The following is a 27,661-nucleotide window of genomic DNA, read 5'->3' as shown; positions in this document are numbered from 1 at the left end:
CCGATTACGCGGAAGTCGCAGCGCATGACGCACCTCTTCAGTCAAGCGTCAACGGAGTGATCTTAGCAACAAGTCACTCCGTACCCACAAGATGGCGGTGTTGACGTCACAATGACTACCTCTATTCACTTTCTCCCCCCCCCCTTGAGGAATAATCCCATCCCCTGTGGGATGTTCGCCACCAGAACTTACTAGATTGTTGGGCCTTTTTGTCAAAATTTGGCCACCCTTGCCTCTCCCTCTAAAAAAATCCTGGCTATGCCACTGGATATGGAAACATGTTGATATTGCTCCTCTAGGTGATATACCGGCTAATAGTGCCTGATATCTACAAGCCTAGTAGAAAATCAAATATATATAGGCGATTATGGAACCTGACTCACAGGTCTGATATCTTTTGGTTTCAACATTCACTCAATACTTGGGTCATTGTATAGTCTACTATGATATTAAAATCAGCCAGATTGACATAAAAGTACATATATACTGCACCAAAAAGTATCTGAATACTTGGACAAATTTTTTTAAATGAAACCATATTTGGGTAAATTTTTTTAATATATGCACTATCTAATCCTGCACATTATGACACCCCATTGAATCCAATATGACCTCAAGAAGTAAAGTTACAAGCATTTGATTAGATGAAGGTCCAGTTTAAAAGTGACAAACTGGCCTGTACAAGGCGAAGATTCTGACAAACGCAAATAGACAAAGAATTTCTTCAGTCAAGCTTTATTCAAAGCAGTTTTTTATTTCAGTCTTTTCTTCTTTGTACTTTTCACAGTATTTTATTTTTCAGTTCTTTTGTTTTAGTTTTCTTTCGTTCCTTTTGTTTTAAATTTAAATAAAAAAGGTGCATAAATTAGCCATCCACCAGTCTCAAAACCAGTCTAGCTTGTGTATTCTTTTTTCAAGTGTGCGGATACTTTTTTGGTGCAGTATAGATAAATAAATCTACTTGTACTTTCATACACCAAGAATACGACCATTATTCCCAGAGGGCTATAAAGCCAATTTATATCTTCCCATTTTTATAACTTTCTAGTTGTTGAGAAATCTACTTTATAACATCTCCCCTCCACCCACTATAAAGTCTACAATTGGCCAACTGAGACCAAGTGTGGTTTGTGGACCGGTACTTGGTGAACATTCTAGTCTACAAGTTGTTAGTAAATATTGTTAATTGCACTTTAGTCTGTTATGTGTTAGTCTTACCTCCATGCCCATGGCTGTTCCTTGCACACCACAGCTTCCCTAGTGGGTCTCATCTGAGTCCCCTTACTTGCTTGTGTCAACACTGTTAGAACTTTTCTTATTTCTTAAATGCACAGGTGATAATGAATAAACACTCTTTATATAACACTTACATAAGTAGATCATTATCATTTGATTGGAGGAATATAGGTCATGTGTCAATGACATTCATTGCACTGCTTACGTCATACGCCATTTTTTTTGTCCAGCATGCATTTTCGTTCCATATGTATCATTCCATTACATGCCTATTGGATTTTATAAGGCGACTGTGACTATACACACCCTAATTACAGAATGTAAGTCTTAACTTAGGCCTGAAGCTAAGCTTAAGCTCCGACCTGTTTCTTAGTAAGCTTAATGATAAGGATCTACCTAAATCTTACATGAACAAAAAACTAATGTTTTTCATTCTTGCAGTGGAAAGAATACTTTCAATCTGCAACATACAGGGTGTCCCAGAAAAAATTACCAAGTGAATAAAATTGAACGTAAGTCGACAAGTAGATATCAGAATCAAAAAACTTAAATTACGCCCGGTAATTTTTTCTGAGACACCATGTATCAACGTGGCTTTCAGCCTTGCTAAATAAAACATTCCCGCTGTCACCTCATGAAAATATTCTTACCACTGCACTTGTAAATATCAATTATTTGTATACTAATCCATGACATATGGATTGGTTTTTACTCTTGATTTAAACAAATAAAAGTTTAAAGCAAGGACTACTTTTTTTAAGAGTAACAACCGCAACTTTTCTATTACATATCCTTATAGACGAATCCAACGAGCCAAGTCATGGTCAGGATTTGGTCGGCCATATTTGGGTACCCGCATGCACCAAACAGGTGTTGTGAGTATACCCAATTGGGTGGATTAAACTCGCTTAAATTTCAATGTTAGATTCTTTTGTGTTGTAAACTGTCATCATTCTTTTGTCTACGTGTTACACGGGTGATAGAATGCAGTTTATAATACCCTTCAAGGCCGCATCATCCCACGGATAGTTGGGTAACCGTCGCGGCTAATGGCTGCCATTCAGGAGCAGGAATGTGTGAAATTGGGATTCGTCTATAGGTCTAAATTAAGAACTTGAGATTGTGCATCATACCAAACCTGTTCAAGCCTTCATATTTGAATCAGAAAAAATTGCTCCACAATTGGGGAATGGTTTGTAGAACCAATTTTTGCTAATATTTTATATTTGCCAAAAAGAGTTGCAGATTATTGTTATTTCGAGATGATATTTATAATACTGAGAATATTCCAAATTTCAGTGAAAAATATAAAAATATTGCTTGTATTCTAATAGACAAACAATGAAAATGCAAAACATGCTATACTCTGATCAGTTCGTAATAGATGGAGATTCATAACATCATGGATTGATATAGAACGGCGTACACATAGCTGGATGCAGCACCTATGCGAACTGTGCATTGAGTGACTGATGCACGCTTTTGTGGATTTACGTGGGCATAAGTTTGGACTTATTGACTCGCACAGTAAAAAAGAAGAATTATTCTCGCCTATTACGAGCTGAACATATTAAGTAGCAGATTGAGCAACCTTTGAAAAAGAGCGCTTCATTTTTTCCGCAGTACCAGTGTATCTCCACTGCCTGCCCCTATGTAAAAATGCAGAATATACTATATTATATTTACACACAGATGCACTTGTACTTGGAAGGCAGACAGTCGAGTAGAACCTCTTACCCAGTATGCAGTAACATAATAACAAAGAGATTAGATCAAAGGAGAATCGACTCCGCCTTGTTTGAGTGTTGCTCATGGTGGCTAAAATAGTGTACCTCGGGATTATTTTCCCCGTGCCCAGTAAACTTTTATTTAAAGTGTGTGTTTGTTGGCATTCTGGGTCGCCTGCTACGCATGCAAACCTTTGTAAAGCTCAAATTATCTCAAATTATCATTTGATATCAGGCTTTGCAGATAAATGCCTATACTGGAAATTTCAATTGAATGAACACAGCTTTCAACAGCTGTACACGATCCAACCATGATCGTATATCGCGTATTCCAAACTACAACACAAACACACAACCTTGGATACAATACTAACCAATCACAAGTGCATTGGCGTAGTCAGATTCACTTCTGCGTTACCTGTGCACACTCGCACACGCTGGCGTACATCACGCAATGTGCGCAAAAAAAATTGTCAGGCTGTGTTCATTCAATTCCCAATATAATGTACACTATTTTGGTATCCATGCATAACAAGCCAAAATGGCGGATTTACTATAGCATTACGCACCAGGCAATTCTGATTTGACTCTCTTTGGGTGCAATCTCTTTGATTAGGCAAAAAAAAAATTGTTGTGTTGCCCTCAAGTGGGAAAATGGGAAAGTTGGGTCGGACGGTCGGATTTCCTTCAGTTTTAAAAATCCCCTCAAATATTAAATAATGCTTCTTCAATTAGGGACATTTGTCAATTTTGACTTCTGGATACCTGTTAGACATCAATTAAAGACTAGTCTTTCAATAAAATATTAATTGTAAGTGAAAAACATTGATTTTTTGAACAAATCTGTAAAAATCATCATTAAAAAACAAACAAAAAACCTGACCCTAATTTTTCAGGATTTAGGTCGGACGGTTGAGGGCAACACAACAATTTTTTTTTTGCCTTATACATAGTATAAATTCATATCAAACACTTGATATATCAAAGATGAAAAAAAAAAAATAACAATGGGAAAAAAATAAAATAAAATTCAGCCTTATTCATCATAAAATTGGTTTACCAGATGCAAAACATGTAAACATTGTCCATCCAAAGAAAGCTATAGCTGCAGTAGAACAAAACACGGTTGCCCAACTTTCTGAGTAGTGTAGAATGTAGCCTGCTGCGTAGGACCCGATGAAACCCTGTAAGGCTCCGACGGTATTCAAAACGCCTGAAAAAACAGGAGCAGGAAAGAAAAATTGCAATAAAGCTGAATTTACAACGAGATATCGGATTAGTTTAAAATAAACCATCCCATTGACAGTTCATGTTATGGTAAATATTTCTATATAACATATTCAGTGCATATTAAACATCTTAAAACTTTGGACCTAAGGAGCCTTGCTGAATGAATTTGTACTGGTTGTCAACTATAATCAGCACCATTTGTTTGAAAAACTTTATTGCTTCCCTACAGACATGTTAGGATCCAGGGTCAGAATTTCGTTTCACAGTGCGAGAATCAATCTTGATTCTTGCAGAATAAATTTGCAGGAACTTCGATTCACGCAAATCTGTTTACGAAAATCTTTGCGAGAATCAATTCATGGATTCACACCAAAATTCTGACCCTGGGATCTCCATATTATAGGATGTCAATTAACAGAAACGCAAGAGCAGTGCCAGGCAATACGTACTGGTGGATACCGTGGATTACAATGGTGGGTTGTATTACTGGCATTTTACCCTACATGTAAATACCTAAAAGAGAAGCTGGATACTCAATGTGAAATTAAAGGCCCATTCAGTGATTTGCTCATCCAGACGATCATAAAAATCATCAAAATCCAGATTTTGGTACCTTTGTAATTGTCATAGATGTGCTAACATAGCCTGCGAGTGGTTCAGCCGAAAGCCGTGTATTTAAGACAATATAAGACATTTTACACGAATCTGTAATTTAGATACTGACAGTATCTAAATTAGCTACATGTATTTGAATGGGGCTTCAACTTCGTCAGTACTGCTGTTTTCTTTGTTTTTTGCCAAATTTGTCATTTCAAAAAATACCAAATGACAATTTGAATGACTTATTCTTCACTTTTAAGCAATTTATAAACAACTTTAATTTTTTACGCTTGCGCTGGGATCACTGAATGGGTCTTTAACCTAATCCTAATCTTCTCATTACTCTCAACAAGAAAGTTGATCATGCATTTTTCTCATAGCAGTTCAGACACATTATTTTGGGATCACATACACAGCAGCACAAGTCACCATGCTCTATCACCCGAGTTTCAAGTATATTCGTTCATACATGAAACAAGATGAACTATATCAGTTTTCGAGAAACTGAGATGACAACATGTGATTTTCAGGCAAATCCTGTACATGATCACACTACCTAGTTTCAAGTTTATTTGTTCATGCATGATAGTAATGTAATGATTTATTTTATACTTCTGAGAGACTGAGGCAACAACATGATCTGATTTTCAGGCAAACCATATGCATGATCATGCATGAAAGTGATGTAATGATTTAATTATACTTTCTGAGAAACTGAGACGACATGATGTGATTTTCAGGCAAATCCTGTACATGATCACCCTACCTAATTTCCAAGTTTATTCATTGAAAGTGACGTAATGATTTAATAATACTTTTTTAGAAACCAAGACTGTATACAACATGATGATTTTCAGGCAAACCCTTTACATGATCACCCAACCTAGTTTCAAGTCTATTTGTTCATGCATGAAAATGATGTAATGATTCAAATATAGTTGCTTCAAGAAACTGAGACAACATGATGTGATTTTCAGGCAAATTCTGTCAAGTGATTACCCTACCTAGTTCCAAGTCTATTCGTTCATGCATGAAAGGTATGTAATGATTTAATAATACTTTCTGAGAAACTGAGACAATATGATGTGATCTTCAGGCAAACCCTGTTCATGATTGATTACCCATACCTAGTTTCCAAGTCTATTCATTCATGCATGAAAGTGATGTAATGATATTCAAATACAGTTGCTACAAGAAACTGAGGCAACAACATGATATGATTTTCAGGCAAACCCTTTACATGATCACCCTACATTCACGCATGAAAGTGATGTAATGATTACAGGCAGTGTCCGAAATAAGGATACTATGGAGGTTGTCCAGAGGATAACTAAAGTATAAATTCTGCTTGTCCTCAAAACATTTTGGTTATCCCCAAAATGTGTCATATTTAAGAAGTAAAATAAAGTGGTTGTCCAGAGGATAAGTACATATCTCAATATGGTTGTCCCCAGTGATTTTTGGACAAGAGGACAAGAGGATAAGCACTTATTTCGAACACTGATTACAGGTGCTGCGAGACTGAGACAACAACATGATGCCATTTTCAGGCAAACTGTTAGTGACATGCTGACTAAAAGTGCAATACCTCGCCGCCACCAGACAAACTTACCAAACACAGCTCCGGCATGCTTTGGAGCAATATCCTGTATATTAACCGGCAGAGCACCATTAGCAAAAGCTTGACTACCGGCAGCTATGACCATTAACACTAAGGCAGTATTATAACCGGTTGTAAAGCTAACCAGAACTAGAGATGAAACCATCCCAAAGGAACATAGTGACTGAAATACAAAAAACACAATACCAACCACTTTAGTCAATTCTTATAACTTGTAACAAAAACTTACCAAACACAACGCCGGCATGATTAGGCGTGATATCTTGTAAATTAACATGGACTGCACCATGAACGGCAGCGTTACTGCTGACGCATATCACTATTAATACTAAGGCGGTATTATAATTTGTAGTAAAGCTAACCATAACTAGAGATGGGACCATCCCAGAGATACATATCGACTGAAAAAAAAGAGAAACACACCATTTTCAGTAATGTGTGTGGTATTCAAAATGAAACAAGTTGTTCAAAAAAAGGTTCTGGGTGGTTTCAAGTTGTTTTATATATAGCAACTTCACCCACTGGAAGAAATGCTCGACTTTTGTGGAGCTCTGTTGAGTAATACACACAAAAGAATAGTCATTGTTAATTTACAAAAGATATCGTGCTTCGCCATGCCAGGTCTGTGTTTGGTAAGTTTTGTTACAAGTTACGAGATTTTACTAAAGTCATATTACGTTCTTGTATTTCAGTCACTATGTTCTTTTGGGATGGTTTCATCTCTAGTTCTGGTTAGCTTTACAACCAGTTATAATACTGCCTTAGTGTTAATGGTCATAGCTGCCGGTAGTCAAGCTTTTGCTAATGGGGCTCTGCAGGTTAATATACAGGATATTGCTCCAAAGCATGCCGGAGCTGTGTTTGGTAAGTTTGTCTTGTGGTGGCGAGGTTATTGCACTTTTAGTCAACATGTCATGCTAAAAGTTTGCCAGAAAACCATCAAAAAGGAGCATAGTGACTGAAAAAGTTTACCAGAAAACCATCACAAAGGAGCATAGTGACTGAATTATGACTTAGGTAAAATCTCATAATGAAACTTACCAAACACCGAACCGGCATGACGAGGCACGATATCTTGTAAATTAACATGGACTGCCGCGCAACGGGCAGCGCAACTGCTGACGGCTATCACTATTAATACTAAGGCGGAATAATAATTTGTAGTAAAGCCAACCATAACTAGAGATGGGACCATCCCAGTGATACATATTGACTGAAAGAAAAGAGAAACACACCATTTTCAGTAATGTGTGCGGTATTCAAAATGTAACAAAATTGGTTCAAGAAAAGTTCTGGGTGGTTTCAAGTTGTTTTATACAGCAACATCACCCACTGAAAGAAATGCTTGACTTTTGTGGAGCTCTGTTGAGTAATACACACAAAAGAAAAGTCATTGTTAATTTACAAAAGATATCGTGCCTCGGCATGCCGGCTCTGTGTTTGGCAAGTTTCGTTACAAGTTACGAGATTTTACTAAAGTCATATTACGTTTTTGTATTTCAGTCACTATGTTCCTTTAGGATGGTTTCATCTCTAGTTCTGGTTAGCTTTACAACCAGTTATAATACTGCCTTAGTGTTTTAGCTGCTGGTAGTCAAGCTTTTGATAATGGTGCTCTACCAGTTAACCCCCTGAGCACTACCTGTCGATCTATCATTGCCTCTGATTGGTCAATTACATGATATCTTCACTTTAATCACCAATCAGAATGGAGCTTTGCAAACAATTCACCCCAATTTTTTTGCATGGTGAAATTATTCTAGCAATGTTGCTGATTGGGCCAATTGATAATGAAAACTTCTTTGTGGCCAATCGGCAGGTAGTTCTCATGGGGTTAATATACAGGATATTGCTCCAAAGCTTGCCGGAGCTGTGTTTGGTAAGTTTGTCTGGGTGGTGGCGAGGTTATTGCACTTTCAGTCAGCATGTCACGCTAAAAGTTTGCCTGAAAACCATCCCAAAGGAGCATAGTGACTAAAATATGACTTTAGTAAAATTTCGTAATGAAACTTACCAAACACAGAGCCGGCATGATTAGGCACGATATCTTGTAAATTAACTTGGACTGCACCTTGCCGGGCAGCACAACTGCTGACCGCTATCACTATTAATACTAAGGCGGAATAATAATTTGTAGTAAAGCCAATCATAACTAGAGATGGGACCATCCCAGTGATACATATCGACTGAAAGAAATAGAGAAACACATCATTTTCAGTAATGTGTGGGGAATTCAAAATTAAATTGGGGTCAAATTTTATCAATAGCAACTTCACCCACTGAAAGAAACGCTTGACTTACGCGGATCTCTGTTTGAGTAATGCACATGAAGTAATAGCAAAATCTATCTTTGATGTCTATTTCTACCGATCAACTTTATGTTAATTACATCAAAGTAAATTGAAAAGTGCTTTTCCTAAACTTAAGGTTAGCAACTATTTTAAACTGTTGCGATTTGGTAGTTTCACAGAATCTTGCGAACAGTAGTGAGCTTTGGCAAAAATTGCATTGATCATTTCATAGCGAGTGTGTGGGAGAATTCAAATATCACAGATATACTTTTGTAGGTTCTGTGGTTCTTGAGTTATGTTGTAAAGAGGGGGCGAAACATCAACACTTTTGTAAAACGTACGTAACTCATTAACAACAATAAATCAAGCAAGTTTTCAAATTATATGATTTGTAGAACAAACTTTTGCAAAAACATTAAAGTGTTATTTTTCAATAATATATTGATTTAGACAATGAAAATTTATTTTTTTTGGTTGCTTCGACCAACAAAAGATTGTGTTGCCCTAAATCCACTTAGCAGTAGAAATCATACTTACAAATACTATTTTTCTTGCTTTGCCGGGAGCGCAGCCTGCTTTAACGAGTTGCCCTGAGAGATAACCAGATAATATACTGGATGGTATCGCTACCAACCATGGTGCTACATTAAACACCCAGCCCTGAAAAATATATAAAACAATGCATAACCTAGGTTGAAAACTAATTTTGACAGAACTTGATTCATTCATGATTTTAAAGAGTATATAACATTAATTCTGTTTAAGGGAAGGGGTATGAACATTTGGACAGTATTTATTGTGGGACATTAGAGCACATCAGACATATCAAATTGCATTCTGAATACGAAGAAAGGCCTTCTGATATCAAATAATTTAGATTTTTTGAAATTCGCAATGTACTACACATTCTATGGCAAATCATCCAAATTTGATATTTAACAGTACTCAAGTAAACTTTATAAATCTGATGATTTCTACCTAAAGTGTATGTAGGACTTTGTAGGTGGGATGAAAAGCCGACGATCAATTGACAATTTTGACCTTTCGTATTGAAGATATGAATTTGTTTTCCCAAAACACCTCAAAAATTAGGTATTTTTGGGAAAAAAATCCATATCTTCAATATGAAAGGTCAAAATTTTCAATTGATCGTCAGCTTTTCCTCCCAGCTACATACACTTTAAGACTATATCATTAAATTTATAAAATTTACTTCGAGGACTGTTATACATGTATCTCCAAAATGTGAAAAATATCAAATTTTAATAATTTGTCATAAAATTCGTATTATATCGTGAATTTCATAACATGAAAATTATTTGATATCAGAAAGACATTCTTCGTATTCAGAATGCAATTCGATAGGTCTGATGTGCTCTCATGTCCCACAAAAATGCTGTCGAAACACTCAAAACGCTCATTCCAGATCCCTTAAGGCACTATGAGTGATTTGTTAAATCAAAAAATTAGCATTTTTGTAAACAGAATGGGTGTGCTAACATTACCTTGCAAGTGATAAGACCAAAAACAACAACATAAGGGTAAAATGTAATGATAGGGGAATCTGCCTGTATAGGCACATCTTGCTGCATGCAATTGAGTGTAGTTTCATATTTATCAATACTGCTGTTTTCATCCTTTTGCCAATTTTTTCTTAAGGAAAACACTACCTGATGACATTTTTATCAACTTAAGGGTCAATTTTGTGCCTATTTTTGCAAAAAAATAAAAAATTATAGCGCATAGGTGACAAGTAAGAATAGATATGTTTATTATAGGGGCAAGGACTACAACTACTGCACTAAAAATTCAGCAACTCAAGGCAAGTAGTTATTGATTTATTGATCAAATATTGGTTTCCCTCATTTTTGACTGTAACGCCACATCTGTTGTCTGTGCTGAAATAAAAATTTCCAGTGCAGTAGTTGTAGTCCTTGCCCCTATAATATACATATCTTATTTGTCACCAATGCGCTATAACTTTTGAGAAAAATGCAAAAATAGGCACACAATTGGGCAGGGGTGTAGTACCCCCTTAAATCCTTCAGTTTTAAGTTATTCCTATGAATTTCCATTTTTCCTGAAGCTTACACTGGAATCATTGATAGTGTTTTTAACTACAATGTATTATAATGTACACATGTACACAATACTCCTAAAAAGTGTTAGGACACTTGGAATAGGGTTAAGCCCCCCAGTGATGCTTGGTCTTATTTGAGCAACCCAAAAAATGAAAATCAACTGCCTTTTTTTTTCTTGAACTAATTTTTCCCATTTTCATATTAAAAAATATTTTCATATTAAAACATAAGTTGTGTGTGTATAATACTGATATTTACTTTGCTTATTTGGTTTTCCTAAAAAAAAAGTATTCTACCGGCAGAGGGGAGGTTAGGGAGGGGTTTAGGCTTGACATCAAAGAAAGCAGCATTTCAGCACAATCAAAATAACAGAAATAAAGCCATAATACAGTGCAACTTTTCCACAGGTGTCCCATCAACTTTTGACAAACAATAACATTGCTGTTTTAAATGTTTGTTACTTGTTGTAAATTATGTTTGGTATCAGTACACTTTATACAATGTTTTATTCTGATTATTTCAAAACATACCTTATGGCCTGGATAAACTTCTGTGAAATATGTAGGAATCCAATTTAATAAAATGAAGAAGTAGTAACCTGTACAAATATGTGCTATAAACAAACCCCTGTAAGTAAAATAAGCAAAAAAAAAAAAAAAAAATAAGAACCTTAATATTTGCTGGTGATACTAGTTTTATTATGTATTGTTATCTTAATATATTTATAACAGCATAACTGTTTTGATTGGTAACAAAGAGGGCTACATGTATATCACATATTGAGCCAATCAGAGATATGGTAAGAATAGTCAGCAGTGATGAAGGGATTAAGTTTGAAATTACCGAGAGATTTAAAAGCTCTATTTTGATTGGTTAATAAGGTGATCATATTATGTAATTACCCAATCAGGAGTTCTGCAAGATAGGCAGCAGTGCCCATGGGGTTAAGCTAGGCGCCATGATTATGATGTTTTCTAAGAGCTTCTACAATCAAATGAACTTTTTCTCTCTACAAATTACTTTTGATCTTCAAATCACAAAGAGCACACTTTCGGTCAAGACTTACCAAAACGGAGCTTTTGAACATAATATCCCAATGGGAAACCCATGTAGATAGCTATCCCCGCCAGTCTTCTTCAAGTCGTCTTTATCTTTACGACTGGATGATGGTATGGTGACCAGCTTTTTCCTTCTCGAATGTTTGCTAAATATTCTCACTACAATTGCCCATATCAGACCTAAGCTACCAAAGAAATAGAATATGGTACTCCAGTGGAAACGATGTAGGATAATGGAACCAACGCTGCCGGTTAACACGGTCCTGCAAGAGAAGTTTTGGAAAATAGACTTCAGTGCTATGTTCATGTGTTGACAAAGATGATGGGCTGATCCATTTAAACACCACATTCCCTGTGGAAGATTTTGAAAAGATCGTCCATATTGACCGACTCTTATTTGACACTTAGAATCCCTCTGTGGAAGATTCGGGTTGTATCATTCTCAGAGGTGGTATGGAATTCAAATTGGAGCTGCCTTCCCCCAGCCTATGTGTTCAATCCAATTTGTTCTCCTCTGTGGAAGATCTTTCCAACTTCTTCCACAGGACAGAGGTAGTGTGGATTTTAAATGGAATATCTCATTAGGGATATAATGCAAGCACATAAAAAGTCAAGCAAGTATTGTGACATTTTGTTTGTACGTAGCACCCTCTGTATTACACAATAAACACCCCTTGAAATGACTTTTTTTACAGAGAAGGGCTCACTACATCAAATACTAGATATATTATCGATATTCAATTTTCAACTGTTTGTTTTATTTGAAGTTTTCAACAGATATTACATGGGTCAAAAATGTTTTTGCTGGCTTTAAAATTGTAAAATTATCCTTGAAAAATGCAAAAATAAAAACGGTAGTTGAGATTTTCCATCCTTTTTGCACAATGCCAAGATAACATGATGTTTCTGGCAACCCATCACAACCGACTGCTTCCATTTAAAATTATTGACAATTTGCACAGTCATCTCAAAATGAGGTTCTACCTGCAAAGTTGTGTGTGCGTTATGCCTGTCAAAAGCGTGCTTTAATTACTGCGTACGCTTTGCAAAAGCCTTCTGGTGTGTTGCTAGAAAAGCGAGAGAAATAAAAATGCACTTTTTTGCGCACGCATTTGCAGGGAGAACTTCGTTTTGGTAGCATCCGTGCAAAGGGCAAATAATAAGCAACATGAAATGCAGTAGAGCGTGTGACGTGATGAGTTGGTTAAATATGTGATGAGTTTGTATGAATCATTCCATCAATTGGGAAGACTCAAAAGTCATTTATAGCTCTAGAAGCTGATAAGACTATACACTAAACAATATCTTTAACCAACTCATCACACTCTCTTCTGTGGTTCCTGTTGCCTGTAATAGAAAGCAGTCAGATGTAATGGGTTGCCAGTCTGAAAGAGCCACTAGTTAGTGGGGAAACCCGGGGTGAAACTAAACTGTGAGTAAACATCATAATGTTATATTATCATTGCACAAAAACAATTTAAAATCTAAGTTCCATTTCACAAGTTGTAAGTTCCATTTCACTAAACTTACTTCCGAACGGTACCCTTTGTAAGAAATAGGGGTTTACTACAGGTATCCATCGTAAAGTTGTAATTATCATTCCCGGTGAAATGGTTCAAAGATTAGTATGTTACATGTAGATGTTTGTAATGCTGGTTTTATACCGTCATGCTGCTTGCTGCTTTGATGACGATTTTTACATCAGTACATAATCAGGCCAGCAACACCTTTGATCAATTCAACTGTTTGCCCAAAGCGGCAAATGGCTTGTAGGCGACTTAAAAGTCAATGCTCTGACATATGGGACATGATACAATTTTTGGCCAATGAGCAAACAGCGACAATGCTACAATGTAGCTGTCAGAGTAATGCTGCTGAGCGGTGTGCCCATAGTTATACCGTGGTAACATGGCATGTTGCCTCAGGGGATCGACGCTAAGTCAGGTACTGCATGAGCAAACTCAAAATAGCGCAAATAGCGAAAGCGCACACAAAAGAAACTTCACAGAAGATAAGCGATTTCGCGTGTCTGTACGCTGTACCCGGCGCCAGCTGAATTCGAGTACACTTAGAGGGCACAGGCATGGAAAATTCCAATCTGTGTATTAATAATCTAAGGGTGTGCCGCTTGGTGACACCCACTTATAGAAAAGTACAAGCGGCATGTTGAAGCGTCATGATGCTCAGCAGCATGACAGTACAAAACCAGCATTACAATGTTGGAAAGGAAAAACCTAATATGTGTCATTGGCCCTTGAACATGTTTAAAGCAAAAGCTACTATGTAACCGGTTAGCAGTTTTGTTTTAAACATGTTCAGGGACCGCACACACATAGGGGCCTGCCTAATGACAAAATGTAGAATTCTCTACAATAAATAGCTTCAACAATGCACTTCCTAATAATGTTAATTCAATGCAATGAAACTGAATTTGATTGGAATTGAAATAATTGTGAGCAATGAATAATTGGATTGGAATTCAATGCATTGAAATTTGAATGGAAATGAAATGAATTTTGGGTGAATTTCATGTTAAGGGCAGAGTAATGGGAGAGAACATGGACCTTTTCGAGCATCATTATTTCTGAATTGTATCTCCAAAGTATATAAAACTATACATTTTTGGAAAGGAAATGAGTCAAGGAATCCCATGGTGATGTCAGATTTTTCAAAATCTCGAGTTTTTGATAAAATCACAAAAAATCACTTTTTACCCCAATATTTTTGTGACAACTTAAAAAAAAATCAGTTCAGAGTAAAAAAAAATCAGTTAGCTTTTAATGAAGAAGAGACATGAACTTAGGGAAGGTTTTTTTTATTTATTTGAAATTCGTCTCTTTTGTCGAAATATTGAAAAAAACATGTGAAAAAATTTTGTCATTCTATTCAGCTAAAAATTGCACATAATGGTGTATATTTTTGTTTAAAACAAATATTTTTATAATTTTATTAATTCTTCCCTAGACTTTGATGTACTCTAAATGATAGTGCAAAAAGTTTACCTTTTGCTTGCATATTTTTTTAGTTATCTTGTCACAAAAATCGTGCAATATTGTCAAAAGTGAACTATGAGAAATCGACGTTTTAGTATGCATCTTAATATGCATCTTTTTGCAACAATGAATTTATAATGTCTGCTTTTAGTGCGCCAAAATTCAAAATAATTAAAAAATCTAAGTGGCATTTTGACTGCAAATTTGTGTTTTGTTTACACCGCATTTGCCGGCGTTAAAAACATACCGAATGCGCCTTGACTGCGTTGGACATACGCAGCAGAGTTGCGCCAGCGTCACGCTTGACGCGAATCGCTGCGTAATCACAATATTTCGCATTCGCGCATTTCTGACTCATTATTTCCCGCCAATTTACTAAGCTGTCTTGAGCCATGTGACTTTTTAGAGTTGAAAAGAGTGAAATAAATCAAGCAAAAATACGTGTAAATATTAACAAGTTGTATTTTATCAGTTTCAAGTGAAAGAATACATCTTAGTGTTGATAAATATCAAGAAATCTCAAATTCGGGCGTGGACGAATGTGTCTTCCATTACTCTGGCCTTAAATGCCTTGGAATTGAATTGGAATAAAAATGATTTGGCTTGAACATGAATTGAATTGGACTGGAATTGAATTGTGAGCAATAAATAATTGAATTGGATTGGAATTGAAATCAATTTTCTGGGGTGAAATAACAGTACTTAGCCTCATTTCCAATGGCCCAGTTCATATACCGTCATTCAACTTTCAAAGGTCATTCTAGAAATGAACAAATATGTCGTGACATATGAGCATGCCTCTGATCCTATTGCAACGTCTCTTACCCAGCGGATGAAGCAGCAAGTACTGTGGTTAATACGACGGCCTTATGTGAACGCTCCACTTTGCTGCTCACTAAACTAGTTAGGGATGGGTAGTGGGCTCCTGCATATATACACACACATAGATGAAAGCAACATAACATAGCCCATTATATCGATGCATTGAATGTAGATGTTAGTATTAACACCTTATAAATCTTACCCAGCCTGGCCAGCAGCGAAGACTGTGGTTAGTGTTACTGCTTTCTTGCCTGTTTCTACTTTGCTGGTTATTAGACTAGTGAGCGACGGGTAGTGCACTCCTGTTGATTAAAACCAGGGATTGGAAACAGGTTAACCCAGCCACCAAGATAAAGTAAGCCATTATACATGGTTAGACAGAATCTGGGAAAACGATCTATAATGTAAAGTGAATCTACAATACAAATGATCAATGAAACTAAGATTAATCGGAGTCTGTCAAAATGGAGAAGAGTACAAAGAATGGGAGTGGGAGAAGAGTTAAGGGAGAGTGGTAGAGGGAGAAGGAAAAGGTAAGGGAGTTGGGGAGGCAAATGAAAGGGAGTGGGGATGGAAGGATAAGGGAGGGGAGGGGAAGGGAAGGGAAAGGAAGAGAAGGGAAAGGAAAGGAAAGGAAGGGAGGTAGGGGAGGGGAGAAAATGGAGGAGAAGGTGAGTAGGAAAGGGAGGAGAAGGGGAGGGAGTGATTTTTTTCATATTACCGAATTGTATGAACTTGATAATATTAATAACCCTCAACTTGGTTAGAAAACAATGTGCACCATTCTACCGAAACCATATCCCCACAGTCATTGTTATACCCTGCTGCTCCAGCACAGAATAAGATAGAAATGACAAGTGCCCTCTGTTGTTGTGCCACTTTCCTGGTAGCTATGCTGGTCAGAGACGGATAATGTACACCTGTTGACAAAGATGGCGCTTCAAATATCATTGAATCAATCTTTTCACTGCCATCTTAGTAATCGATTGATTGGAATGACTTATCGCGGGAGGGGAAAGGGGAGGGTTCGCAGCACAAATTATTATATACTGAGATAATTAGGCTGCTGATATGTCATGGGTCTCAATTGTGCTTTTTTTGTGCCAAAATTGGTACATAGATGGATGGGTCTTTTTTTTCTTCAAAATTTTAGTAAAATGTTGAGAGAAGATGTCAAATTTGTGCGTTAAATTCTGGGCCTCAAGTGGCGAAATGGCACCATTTTTGGTGAATTTTATTTTTTATAAATGTGGCTTCCCCTTTGAGACTCTCTACCCAAAACCAGGTCTTGGGTAGAATGTTACAAGGATGACTGACAATGAGCTAGGAAAAGTAAAAATTGCCCCCACAAAACACACAGATTATATTGAGGGAAGTAGGAATAATTTACACTGCTCGTGATTAGTGCATAAACCAATATGACACTAAGAAGACAAACCGTAAAGATTCGCCTAATGGCGCATATGGCCTCCCTTGACATGCCTGGAATTTTAGCAAATAAGGACACAGACCCTTAATTGTTTGGATTTTCAGAGGAGGGAGCTCTCTATTTGTATATGAATTTACCTTTCTGCAAATGACTCCATGTGCACCATTAGGCAAATCTTTATGGTATTAATGGAATTAGTGGGACAAAGAATCATAAGTTACAACTGTAAACATTAAAGGAATTTCGAAAAAGCAGCTAAAAGAAAACAACAGGGGTCCATTTCCCTAAACTTTACAAAGGTTTGTAAGTAAATCGTTGGTAGCTTACGACGAGTGGTAATTTCCATTTCACTAAACTTACTAAAGAATTCAACTCTTCGTAAGTAGGGATTTACTACAGGGACCCTTCGTAAAGTTACGTCTATAGAAAGATTACTTGATTCGTGTACATCGTGGAACATACTCTTTGCGTGGCTGTGCGTAGTAAGCTGTTGTATGCAGATAACCTCGCGATATGGACACGTAGAGTAGCGCTGTACACTTGTGTAGAGCAAGAGTAGCAAGCGTAGATGAATGTGCCACGATGTACACAAATTTAATAATTTTTCTATAGTATTGGGTATTTCTAACTTTACGAATGGTTATTTGGACTAAAAGTTTAGTGAAATGGACCCCAGGATACATATATTTTAGGAAACATAATGCTACATATTTAAATGCAATGTAGATAGGCATCAGTTAAGACTACCAATAAGTAAATTCAATCAGAAATGAAATATGGGAGTGGCCATTTGCAATCACTAAGTGATCATGCTATCACATCAACTGAGCCCGACATATAGTTATATCTGCTTGCATCACATACACATCCAGATTCTCATTCACGGTTTACCCCCGCGGCAGATTACCTTCGCGGCTACACCTGGTGTAGCCCTGAAGCTACACCTTAATAGAGCTACTCTGAAGCTACTTCGAAGAAGCTACACCATAGCAAACCCCATATGGATGCACCATATCAGAGCTACTTCGCTGTTACTCCATCCATTGTCTGTCTAGAAGCCAACTCCGGTGCTACACTAGTGCCAACTTCTAGATACGCCATATCGGAGCTACTCCAAAGGTACTCTTAAGGAGTTACTCTGAAGTACATCTGATAGCTGTCAGCCACGAGCCAACCCTGGAGTAACACCGAAGTCAACTCCGGTGTACAACCGCAGCCAAACAGGTCATTGACCGGCAGCGGTAAACAACTCACCGAAGCAGCGAATCGGCCGCGTACTAGTGCGCGCATACCTAGCTATTTTTAGCAAAGCGAACGTTTGTTGTTTTGATTAATTGATTGATCGTGTTTATTGCACGTTTGCATAGGGCGTCATGAAACGTTTTCAGCCACACGGAGGATCACTTGGCGATGTCACGGAGACATTTTGTTTCTGTTTAGTGGTTGTTTCCTTTGTAGAAACTTGTTCTTTTGTTTAACGACAGTACGACTTCTTCTCAATTTGTTTTTAAAATCATTTTCAATCATTATTTAATTTTGTGTTCCTTGTTTTATATGTTTTTAGTTTTGCTAACTTGAGATGCTTGTGTGACGTTGTTTTCCTGTGTGCATACTGCGGTTCGCGGTTCCACTTTCTCATGTTGTTTGTTTATTTACCGTACCCAGGTTTATTATTACAGTTAAAATTTACTCATAATTTATACTCCTTGAATTTCTTGTTTTTATGCTGTTTTCCTAACATTTTGCACCGCATTACTTTACTGTTGCAAGGCGTGGGCCTAGGCCTATAATACACCTTCTTGCAATACAGTTTGGGTTTGTTTCCTTTGGCTAGGCCTTAGGCCTACTAGTCTTTCATCTTTCATTGATGTTATTCACAGTTTTCATATTTGTTTTACTTGGTTGTTATTCATCTTTTAATTTGACTTACCTATTTGATATGTGTTTTTTCGTTTGTTTGAGTAGGCCGTATTTTGTTTGTTTTTTAAACATTTTTTCTTTGCTTATTATACTTGAATGATTGGTCACTTAATATTAAAAAGTAAATATTTAAATAAGTTACTAAACAATTAAAAAGTAAATAAGTATAATATAATACACGTAAATAAATAATAAATATAAAACTAATAATAAATTTAATAAAAGCGTAAAAAATAAATGAATAAAAGTGGGGTCCTAAAATAAATGACCAATCATTCAAGTATAAATGCAAAGAAAAATGCTTAAAAACATACAAATGCAGGCCTACTCAAACAAATGAAAAAACATGTAAGCAAACAGGTAATCAAATTAAAAAGCTAAATAACAACCAAGTTAATGATAATTATTATCATTCCAATATTGATTATTTTACATAGGCCTAGGCCTACGAGTACTATTCTTTTTTTTAATATTTAGGCCTAATAGGCCTACACATGTTTACTTATTTACTTTCTTATTTGTGTAGTTTTTACTTGTTAATTTAATTAGGCCTACCTATTATTTTATTTACTTGTTTATTCATTGATACATTTATTTAGTCAGCCTTATTTACTTCATTAATTTTACTTGCTTATTTCTGAACTTGTTTATAGGCCTATTTACTTGTTTACTATTTTCTATTATTATACTATTAACATATATTTGAAAAAAAATAAAAAAAGAAAGAAAGAAAGAACAAAAATCCCTAATATATCCTAATAAAAGCATACAATAAAGCTAAATTGAGAAAATAGCATTCAATCTGGCAACAGATCATCACGCATTTTTTTACGGAGTACCTCTAGAGGTACTCCGCTATAGGCTGTCTCTATGGGAGGTACACCGTGGAAAACCGGATAGGAGTAGTCCACGGATTTTTGACTCGCGTTACGGTGCACCGCTACAGAGTAGCCCTGGGGGTAATCCGGAGTAGCTCCAGAGTACATCCAGTGAGAAATTGGATGTGTACATATACAATCACTACACCTGCAACTACGATGCATTGCTTTTGCAAAGCGATGTGCAACTGCTGAAAAAAATGATGCAACACTCATTACTAATCATGCTACATTTTATTACCGTGATATCAGATGACACTGTCATTAAAATATTGCAAAATACCACACAATACATTTTTAGGACATACATGGCTGTTGGTAGTTATTGTTGCCAATTAATTCACTTCCAAAAAGATGATAATTGAGAAAAATACATAATTAGCAAAATCAGGCATGAGACTGCACTTTCCTAAAAAACAAACTGAAAAAGACTGAAAATGTGTGTGAAATTGGGCAAAAAGTACCAAAAACAGGTTGAAATTAAATAAAGTTGTGGAAATGTTGACTGTCAAAACTGAAAATTCTCATGCCTGCAAAATAATACATTTGTGGGTAGTACATTGATTAGTCAGTGCAATTCATGTGACAACTTCCAAGCAACATGGCTTGGAAGTTGAATGGTTACAAAAGCTATGGGTATTGATCAATCGGGTCAATGCTCTTACAACGGAAGTAAACACAGAGAAGGCCTGAGATTTGCTTTTCTGCAACTTATTTTTTTCTGTAAAAGTGGTTTTAGAGTATAAATTAAGCTTAAAAGTGTGTTGCTACTAAATGGAGTAAGGCTGAGAAGTGTTTGGTCCAACTGACTTCTTGCAATCAAACATGGGAGCACCCTATATGCAGAAATCATGCAAAATCATGTAAAACCTATCGAGAGCTTTTTGACCTTTGCCCTCTGGATGCCCAGCAGGTAGACCTCTCATATTGCCCTGCTTGTCCTTGCTCTTTACACTCCAAAGATCCACTTCGTTGTTAGGCAGCAAAAAACCTCAGATGTGCTTGTGGCCCCAAACATGTTTAAAACAAAACTGCCAACAGGTTACATGGGAGGTTTTGCTTTAAACATGTTCATGGGCCAATGACAAATAGGAGGTTTTTCCTGCCCAACAACGACTTTCTTCAAATCATGTTTACCAGACAGGTCTGATTGTGATAGTCATTTTACACTTCTTCCTTATTTAAACTCACCTTGTGCTAAACCTAGTAGAAATCTGAGAAATGCCATGGAATATACAGTTGCTTGTTTAGACGGGTACATATAGGCTATGTGTGGCGTGGCGATGGTCACCACACTCCATACTGCGGCCGCACGATACATGACCAGCTCACCGCCGATTCTATCGCTCAGGTAGCCACCTACTATTTGGAAGACTGGATAACCCCAGAAGAAACAACCTAGCACTAACCCCTATGGAAAAAAGATAACAGGGAAAGGAGAATAAGAAAACATTATACAATAACAGAAAAAAGTTACCGTACTTAGGACGAACTATTACTTCAGGGGTGTTAATAATAATTTTGTTAGCAGAGACATTGTGGGTAGTGGCAGAACCAAGAGGGGGTTTAACTTTATCCTTAGTATAAGAGAGCATGAAATACTAATAGGATTAGAGTTAGATTTAGGGTTAGGGTAATGGTTAGGGTAAAGGTTAGGGTTAGGATTAGAGTTGGGATTTGTTTGGTTTTCTCTTACACAAAGGATACACCATGAAGAGGGGGGAGGACATTGGAGCATCTGTCCCCTGGTTGCCACCCTAAACAAAAACAAGAACTGTCTTTATAAAGATAACACAGTGAATAAAGATGGGTCATTTCATTTCAACTCAACCAATTTACATAAAGGTTGGCTGATCACCCTCTCAAATTGTGTTGAAAATTAGTTATAGCCCTACGGGCCAATGAACACATTTCAAATGGTAGGCATAGTGCAGATTAGATATGCTGTTCGTTAAGGTGGTACTACACCCCTTGATAAATTTGTGACTATTTTTGCATTTTCTTTTAAAAAAACTAATAAAACACTGGTAACAAAAGTATGTATATTATAGGGGCAAGAATCCAGTTACTACACTGGAATTTCAGTGACTCAAGACAAGTAGTTATTGATTTATTGATCAAATATTGGGTTTCCCTCATTTTTGACTATAACTCCACAACTGTTGCCTGTGCTGAAATAAAATTTTCAGTGCAGTACTTGTAGTCCTTGCCCCTATAATAAACATATCTTACTTGTCACCAATGCGCTATAATTTTTGAGAAAAATGCAAAAATAGGCACAAAATTGGCCAGGGTCTAGTACCACCTTAAAACCCACTAGGTGTACAAACATGTTTAGTGTGCCAGTTTTTGACTTGTTTACATAATCTTGGTACCAAACTTGACCTGGATTCTTTGTAACAGGAGGGAGTAAATATTGCTACAAAATCTATGTAAATAAAGCTCTTGAAATTGTTTATAATTATAAAACAAACTAGAGCCAAATGCACATGTATAACACAGTATAAAATACAAAAGTACTGTGGCAAAAAATAAAATGAATTAAAATCCCATCATTTTGGTTAAAAAATGCCACAATTTAGGCAAATTTATGTGCAGCGACCATCCCCGCGGACGACACTCTTTCCCCCCATTGTGCCCTCCCCCCTAAATAAATCATGGTACCATGGTGCCACTTCCTGTGGGGTCCATGGACATCCAGAATTGGCTTTCCACCTTACTGGATAATAATGTACATAACAGTGCACTTTGAAATTACTTGGTACTAAACTCTAGCAAGTGCCATCTTCAGAGCCAAATAGTACTAAATCGCTTTGAAGATGACACTCGCTAGAGTCAGGGTCTTAGCTAGCCACCCGTCTGGCCGTCATTTTAGACGGCCAGTTTGCTCCTGGGACGGGCAAAATTAATGCCTTTGACAGATGCTATATTATAAATTGTATGTTTTGAGAAGCTAATTGGCCTTTTTAGTAGACCCAATTTGTAGAACAAGGCCATATCAGCACATATTTGAACTCTTTGAACCCCCAATGGGCTATAGATGTCTGGTAAATGTTTTAAAGGTCAAATTAGGACAGGCAATTTTATGCAAATGATGGGCAACCCTCAATTTCTAGCTAAGACCCTGGCTAGAGTTCCGAAAGCTCAGCCCCCTGAAAAGGACTGATTAAATCTTGCTCATAGTCATATCACTTACCATATCCGTTTTATCCCAGCCAAATTCATTGGCCACCGTGACTGCACATAATGGCATAATAGTACGAGCTGCAAATACAACCATGCTACCTAAAAACAATGTCGCCACCCATTGTCTGCGCTCTTTTCTGCAAGATATAAAAGAATTCAAATCAAAGTGGACTGACATGGAAGCATGAAGTGAGTCATTTAGAGTCGTGTAATGAAGCACTTATTATTTATTGTGGGCCCATTAAGAAATTTATACTGGTCCTTAATTAACATTTTTGCAAGTATGAGAATGAGTCCTAGAGTCATAATGAAGCACTTGGTCACATGTCATAAGTTGGGTATGCAAAAAGGGTGGAGGGATTACACTTTTCTGAAAATTGTGATACAAATTTGATTGGCTTTCCGTAACCCCATACCCTACACTACAGCGGTGGTTCATACATGTACCTCATTTTAAGCCTAATTTTATACTCTTTCAGTCTACTGAAGCATAATAATGATACATTATCGAAATCTAGAATAGCCATGTGTACAGTTTCTCCCTCTTCCATACTTTTTGTCAGGTCATTCAATGTCAGTATTAACTGGGTCTCTGTTGAATGCTTGGCCCGGAAACCATGCTGGTTATCAACTAGAATATTATGCTCTTCCAGATGATCCATGATGTGCGAATGCACTATGTGCTCTAATATTTTGCACACAACACTTGTTAAGGAGAAAGGTCTATAGTTACTTGGTTTAGCCCTGTCACCTTTTTTAAATATAGGACATATGTCTGCCTGTCTGCACTGTGTTGGGAGAAAACCCTCATCTATAGACTGCCGAAATAATTTGGTGAGAACCGGAGCCAGTTGCTCTGCCATCATTCTCAACATCCACGGGAATATTCCATCTGGACCCGGAGCTTTATTTGGTTTGAGTTTCGGCAGTTGCTTCTCGACTCCTTCCTCATGAATGACCAAATTCGGGATATTTGTTATGTTGCTTTCCCCAAGTGACGGGATGTGACTTATCCTCTTGCGTGAATACACTGCAGAACTGGTTGTTGAGTGCTTCCGCCTTTTCCTTGCTGTCTGTTAAAAGTTTGTTGTCAACCTTCAGGTCTGCCACTCCATTATCTTCTTTCCTCAAACTTTTTATGAAAGTCCAGAAAGCCTTAGGATCTTCCTTGACCGCTGACCCCAGATCATTATTGATATACTCCCATCTTGTCTTATTGAGGGCTCTTCTACATTCCTTTTTGTACTCACTGTATGTCTCCCAATCTTTTACTTGGCCACTTTGCTTTGCCTTGTTGTACAGCCTCTGTTTCCTTCTTGTTCTTCTCCGACTCTTTCTGTCAAACCATGGTAGATCATTTCTTGTTGATTTCACTTTAGTAGGAACATTTTCTTCCACCGTTCTTTTGATTTCCTGTTCAAGATGATTCCATTTGTCCTGCACCGTCAAGTCATCAAGATCTGCAAAGGTCTTTTGGTATTCTCCCATTTCTTGTCTGATCTTCTCTTCATTGGCTTTTTTCCTGATGTAAATTCTTCTCCTGGGTTGTTTGGGCCGTTTAATAACCAGGTTCAGAACAGTGCTTACCATGTCATGATCTCCCACGCCAGGTTCCACTTTGGTGTGATTGACAATGTTGGTGTTATTTGTGAAAACTAAGTCTAGGATGCTGTCTCCCTAGTTGGTTCTGTAACCATCTGCTGCATATTGTATTGCACTGACAGATCCAACAACTTCTCTGCAGCTGCTTTAGATGCATAGTGATCTGGTATCACTGTATTTGTTTCCCAATCAATGTTACCTTGGTTAAAGTCTCCTGTCACTATTATGTCACAAGTCCTTGGCTTTGCATTAATCTTTTCAATAGCTTCCCTCATGCCATCAATCTGTGTTATGTCCGAGTGATTTGGTTTATAAATAACACCAAATATTATTGGTCTCCTCCCTTTAATGTTAACTTGACACCATAGGTTTTCCCCTTCACTTTCTAGATCTAACTTTCTAGAAACTGCAAGGTCTTTCCTGTATACAAGCAGAACTCCTCCATGACTGTCCCCTATTCTGTCACGTCTCAAGATCATATAACCATGTGGCACTATTTCTGTGTTTAGGATATCCATTTAACCACGTTTCGGTACCAACTATGATGTCCGGTTTGTAATCCTCAACTATTGCATACCATTCAGCAATCTTGTTCTTTATGCTCTGAAAATTGATTGTAAGGAACTTCAGATTGTTTAGATTTTTCCTCACTTTTGTTGGTGAGGAACAAGTCCGATTAGTCTGATTTCCTCCACTTTCACGACTTGGTGAACCTAAGCTGCTATCTGCTTCGCTCGAGCTGCAACCAGAGGTGTCAGGGCTGTTATCTTTTGTTTCAATATAGTCACAAATTGGGCACACATAAGCAAATGTGGTACCCATAAGTCTGTCATAGTCCATATTGTCAATTCCACCATGTGTCCAGGAGCCACACTTATCACAATCCATGCCTCTTTGGCCATTTAGAACTGGGTCTTGGCACATAGTACATGGGGCTGCACAGTTGTTGCAATACCATTCTTTCTCACTACACCTCCACTGTTTGTAATCCTTCATCGGCATTGCAATGCAGGTAATATCGTCCAATATCTGCAGTCACTACACTGAACTCTCAGTTTTCTATCTGTTCCTCCTCTATTGCAAATTTGCAAAAGTAGTCACTACCCACTTCTTTTTCTTTTGTATTGTTGGATCTGGGTCTTGACTCTTTGTGCGCGGAATTGCGCAGTTGCTGCAATACCAGTCTTTCTCATTACACCTCCACAGTTGGTAATCTTTCACCGACATTCCAATGCAGTTGATATGTGTCCATTCTCTGCAATCGCTACATTGAACTCTTAATTTCTTATCCATACCTTAGTTCCAGCAGAGTAACTGTAACTCGTCATACCTAGGTCCGTAGATGTTATTATGATAAAGACTGAAGTCTTGCTGGCAGGACTAATCCATACCTCTGCTATTGCAAATCTGACAGCAGTAATCTGTAGGCCCTGGGTTTACACTAATATCTCCTGCCAAGATGATGATTATGAAAAGTCCCAAATGACTTTTGGCTTTCGGTAGCATTTTTGCTCTCCTATAGTTATATTTCAAACCTGTCATGTTCACAAACAAGGATGCATGATCCTCACAATCTACCCTTAGACTGTTGAATTCTGTTTGAAGAACCAAACCAATACCAATACATGCACTTAAGTTTTCACCTCAGCCTCACATCCAGAAGTGGACTTTGCTGAGTATCAGCGTAGATGTAGATGTAGATGTAGGTAAGAGCTCACGCTGTCCTCACTTTAGCGATTAGGATCGACGAACGTCAGGCCGACACAATCTGGTTGTGTAGGAGACTATCATCGTGATGCCCACGTTGGAACCATTGGATTTACGCAAGAAATATTCATTGCCAGGACTGAAGCGGTGTGGCCATTTCTATGTTTGTACCAGGCAAGTACCAGACATTTTTCAACACGGAGCTAGCGGAGATTACTGCAAATTCCTCCAAAGGTAAGCAAAGGGTTGGGGGATCGCATTTTTAACTTTGACTAAAACTAAAAACTGTTTCGGAGTTAAGGCTCGCTAAAAGTAGACCATTTCGGGGGCTGTATTTGTTGTGCATGTCACATTGTGAACAATGAGTGAAAACCGACAACATTCGCTGAACTGAAGAATTATTGCCATGCTCTAATAATTTAGTATACCGCCGTGAGGACTGAGTTCCGCAGTCTAATCATGGGCCTAGTCCTGCAAGACTTCAGTCTTTAAACATATAACGATAAATGAAGATAGTATACTAAGTTACAGCTGAGACCATAATACCTATGGTCTCAGGTTACAGTTAATGAACATACTGGAACTACAATGTATAAATCATGGGCCTTGGTTTTTTTTATAAAAGGCTAAAGCTTAAAAACTTTTTTATTTCAACTTTGTTTCCTTACGCATTCCAAACGGGTGTATCTGCATGTCCTGAATCTACAGCAATTTTCAACGGTGGTTGAGAAGAAGACATGTCAATTTTAACGTTCTGCAGTTTCCCATGGAAGTCAAAATGTAAAATTCTGAGTGGTTCACGTTGCAGTGGTTGACAGCATGCATTATCACGGACCACGTATGAGAAATGAAATCAACTTCAACCTGTTGTTCGAGGTCAGTCATCAATCCAATCAACATCTTTTACAGTATACAACTTCCACGCTAATTTTATGTGCATAAAAAGCGTCGGCTACTTCAAGCGTATAGGAATAATGTACGAGACTTATCAATCAATTATCCATTAAGCTCATAGTGTTATTATATTGTCAAGAATAGCGATAGCGACATACCTATAATTAAGCTTTCTTGGCTATTGATTGGTTTATTGAAGGAGCGACGACTTCCTTACTTTCGCCGCAACACTACTGGCGTCACTATAAACCGTAAAGTTAAATTCTTCCGCACATTGTAAAATAATTCCAGATGAAATTAAATGATGTTAGAATAAGATAAAGTTTGTAATGATTTTCCTAACGAAAATGTAATAAAATAAGATTTTTAATGGTATTTCATGCTGT

General features: G+C 37.3%; 1 protein-coding gene across 4 annotated transcripts; it reads right to left on the bottom strand.

Annotated features, from left to right (window-relative positions):
• Nucleotides 1-218: 218 nt before the first annotated feature.
• LOC140148315 (voltage-gated purine nucleotide uniporter SLC17A9-like) lies at nucleotides 219-27,659 on the bottom strand. Of its 4 annotated transcripts, none has more exons than XM_072170222.1 (9): nucleotides 27,050-27,659; nucleotides 23,083-23,209; nucleotides 21,078-21,297; nucleotides 15,663-15,762; nucleotides 11,853-12,107; nucleotides 11,317-11,413; nucleotides 9,243-9,365; nucleotides 6,644-6,815; nucleotides 219-4,176 (listed from the first exon to the last, which is right to left on the bottom strand). In XM_072170222.1, exons 1-9 carry the CDS (start codon nucleotides 27,118-27,120, stop codon nucleotides 4,007-4,009), a joined length of 1,335 nt encoding a protein of 444 aa, XP_072026323.1. In that variant the 5' UTR covers nucleotides 27,121-27,659; the 3' UTR covers nucleotides 219-4,006. The 4 variants fall into 4 exon arrangements, with proteins under 4 accessions (XP_072026323.1, XP_072026322.1, XP_072026321.1 ...); XM_072170221.1 differs by lacking the exons at nucleotides 6,644-6,815; nucleotides 15,663-15,762 and adding exons at nucleotides 6,406-6,577; nucleotides 15,862-15,961 and having other exon boundaries at nucleotides 220-4,176; XM_072170220.1 differs by lacking the exon at nucleotides 6,644-6,815 and adding an exon at nucleotides 6,406-6,577 and having other exon boundaries at nucleotides 220-4,176.
• Nucleotides 27,660-27,661: the final 2 nt, after the last annotated feature.

The sequence above is a fragment of the Amphiura filiformis genome, chromosome 3 (genome assembly GCF_039555335.1).
Source record: "Amphiura filiformis chromosome 3, Afil_fr2py, whole genome shotgun sequence".
NCBI classification, from domain to species: Eukaryota; Metazoa; Echinodermata; class Ophiuroidea; order Amphilepidida; family Amphiuridae; genus Amphiura; species Amphiura filiformis.
Note: the sequence above shows the minus strand (reverse complement) of the source record. Positions and strands in the feature narration are given on the sequence as shown.

Bases quoted from the DNA above. Each gene is read 5' to 3' on its own strand.
- LOC140148315 (XM_072170222.1), bottom strand. From the start codon at position 27,120: ATGTCTTCTTCTCAACCACCGTTGAAAATTGCTGTAGATTCAGGACAT. The intron at 12,108-15,662 runs GTAAGAGACGTT...CTTCTCTTGCAG, and splicing joins CTTGCTGCTTCATCCGCTGG to GACCGTGTTAACCGGCAGCG. The intron at 6,816-9,242 runs GTAAGTATGATT...CTTTTTTTTCAG, and splicing joins AAGCAAGAAAAATAGTATTT to TCGATATGTATCTCTGGGAT.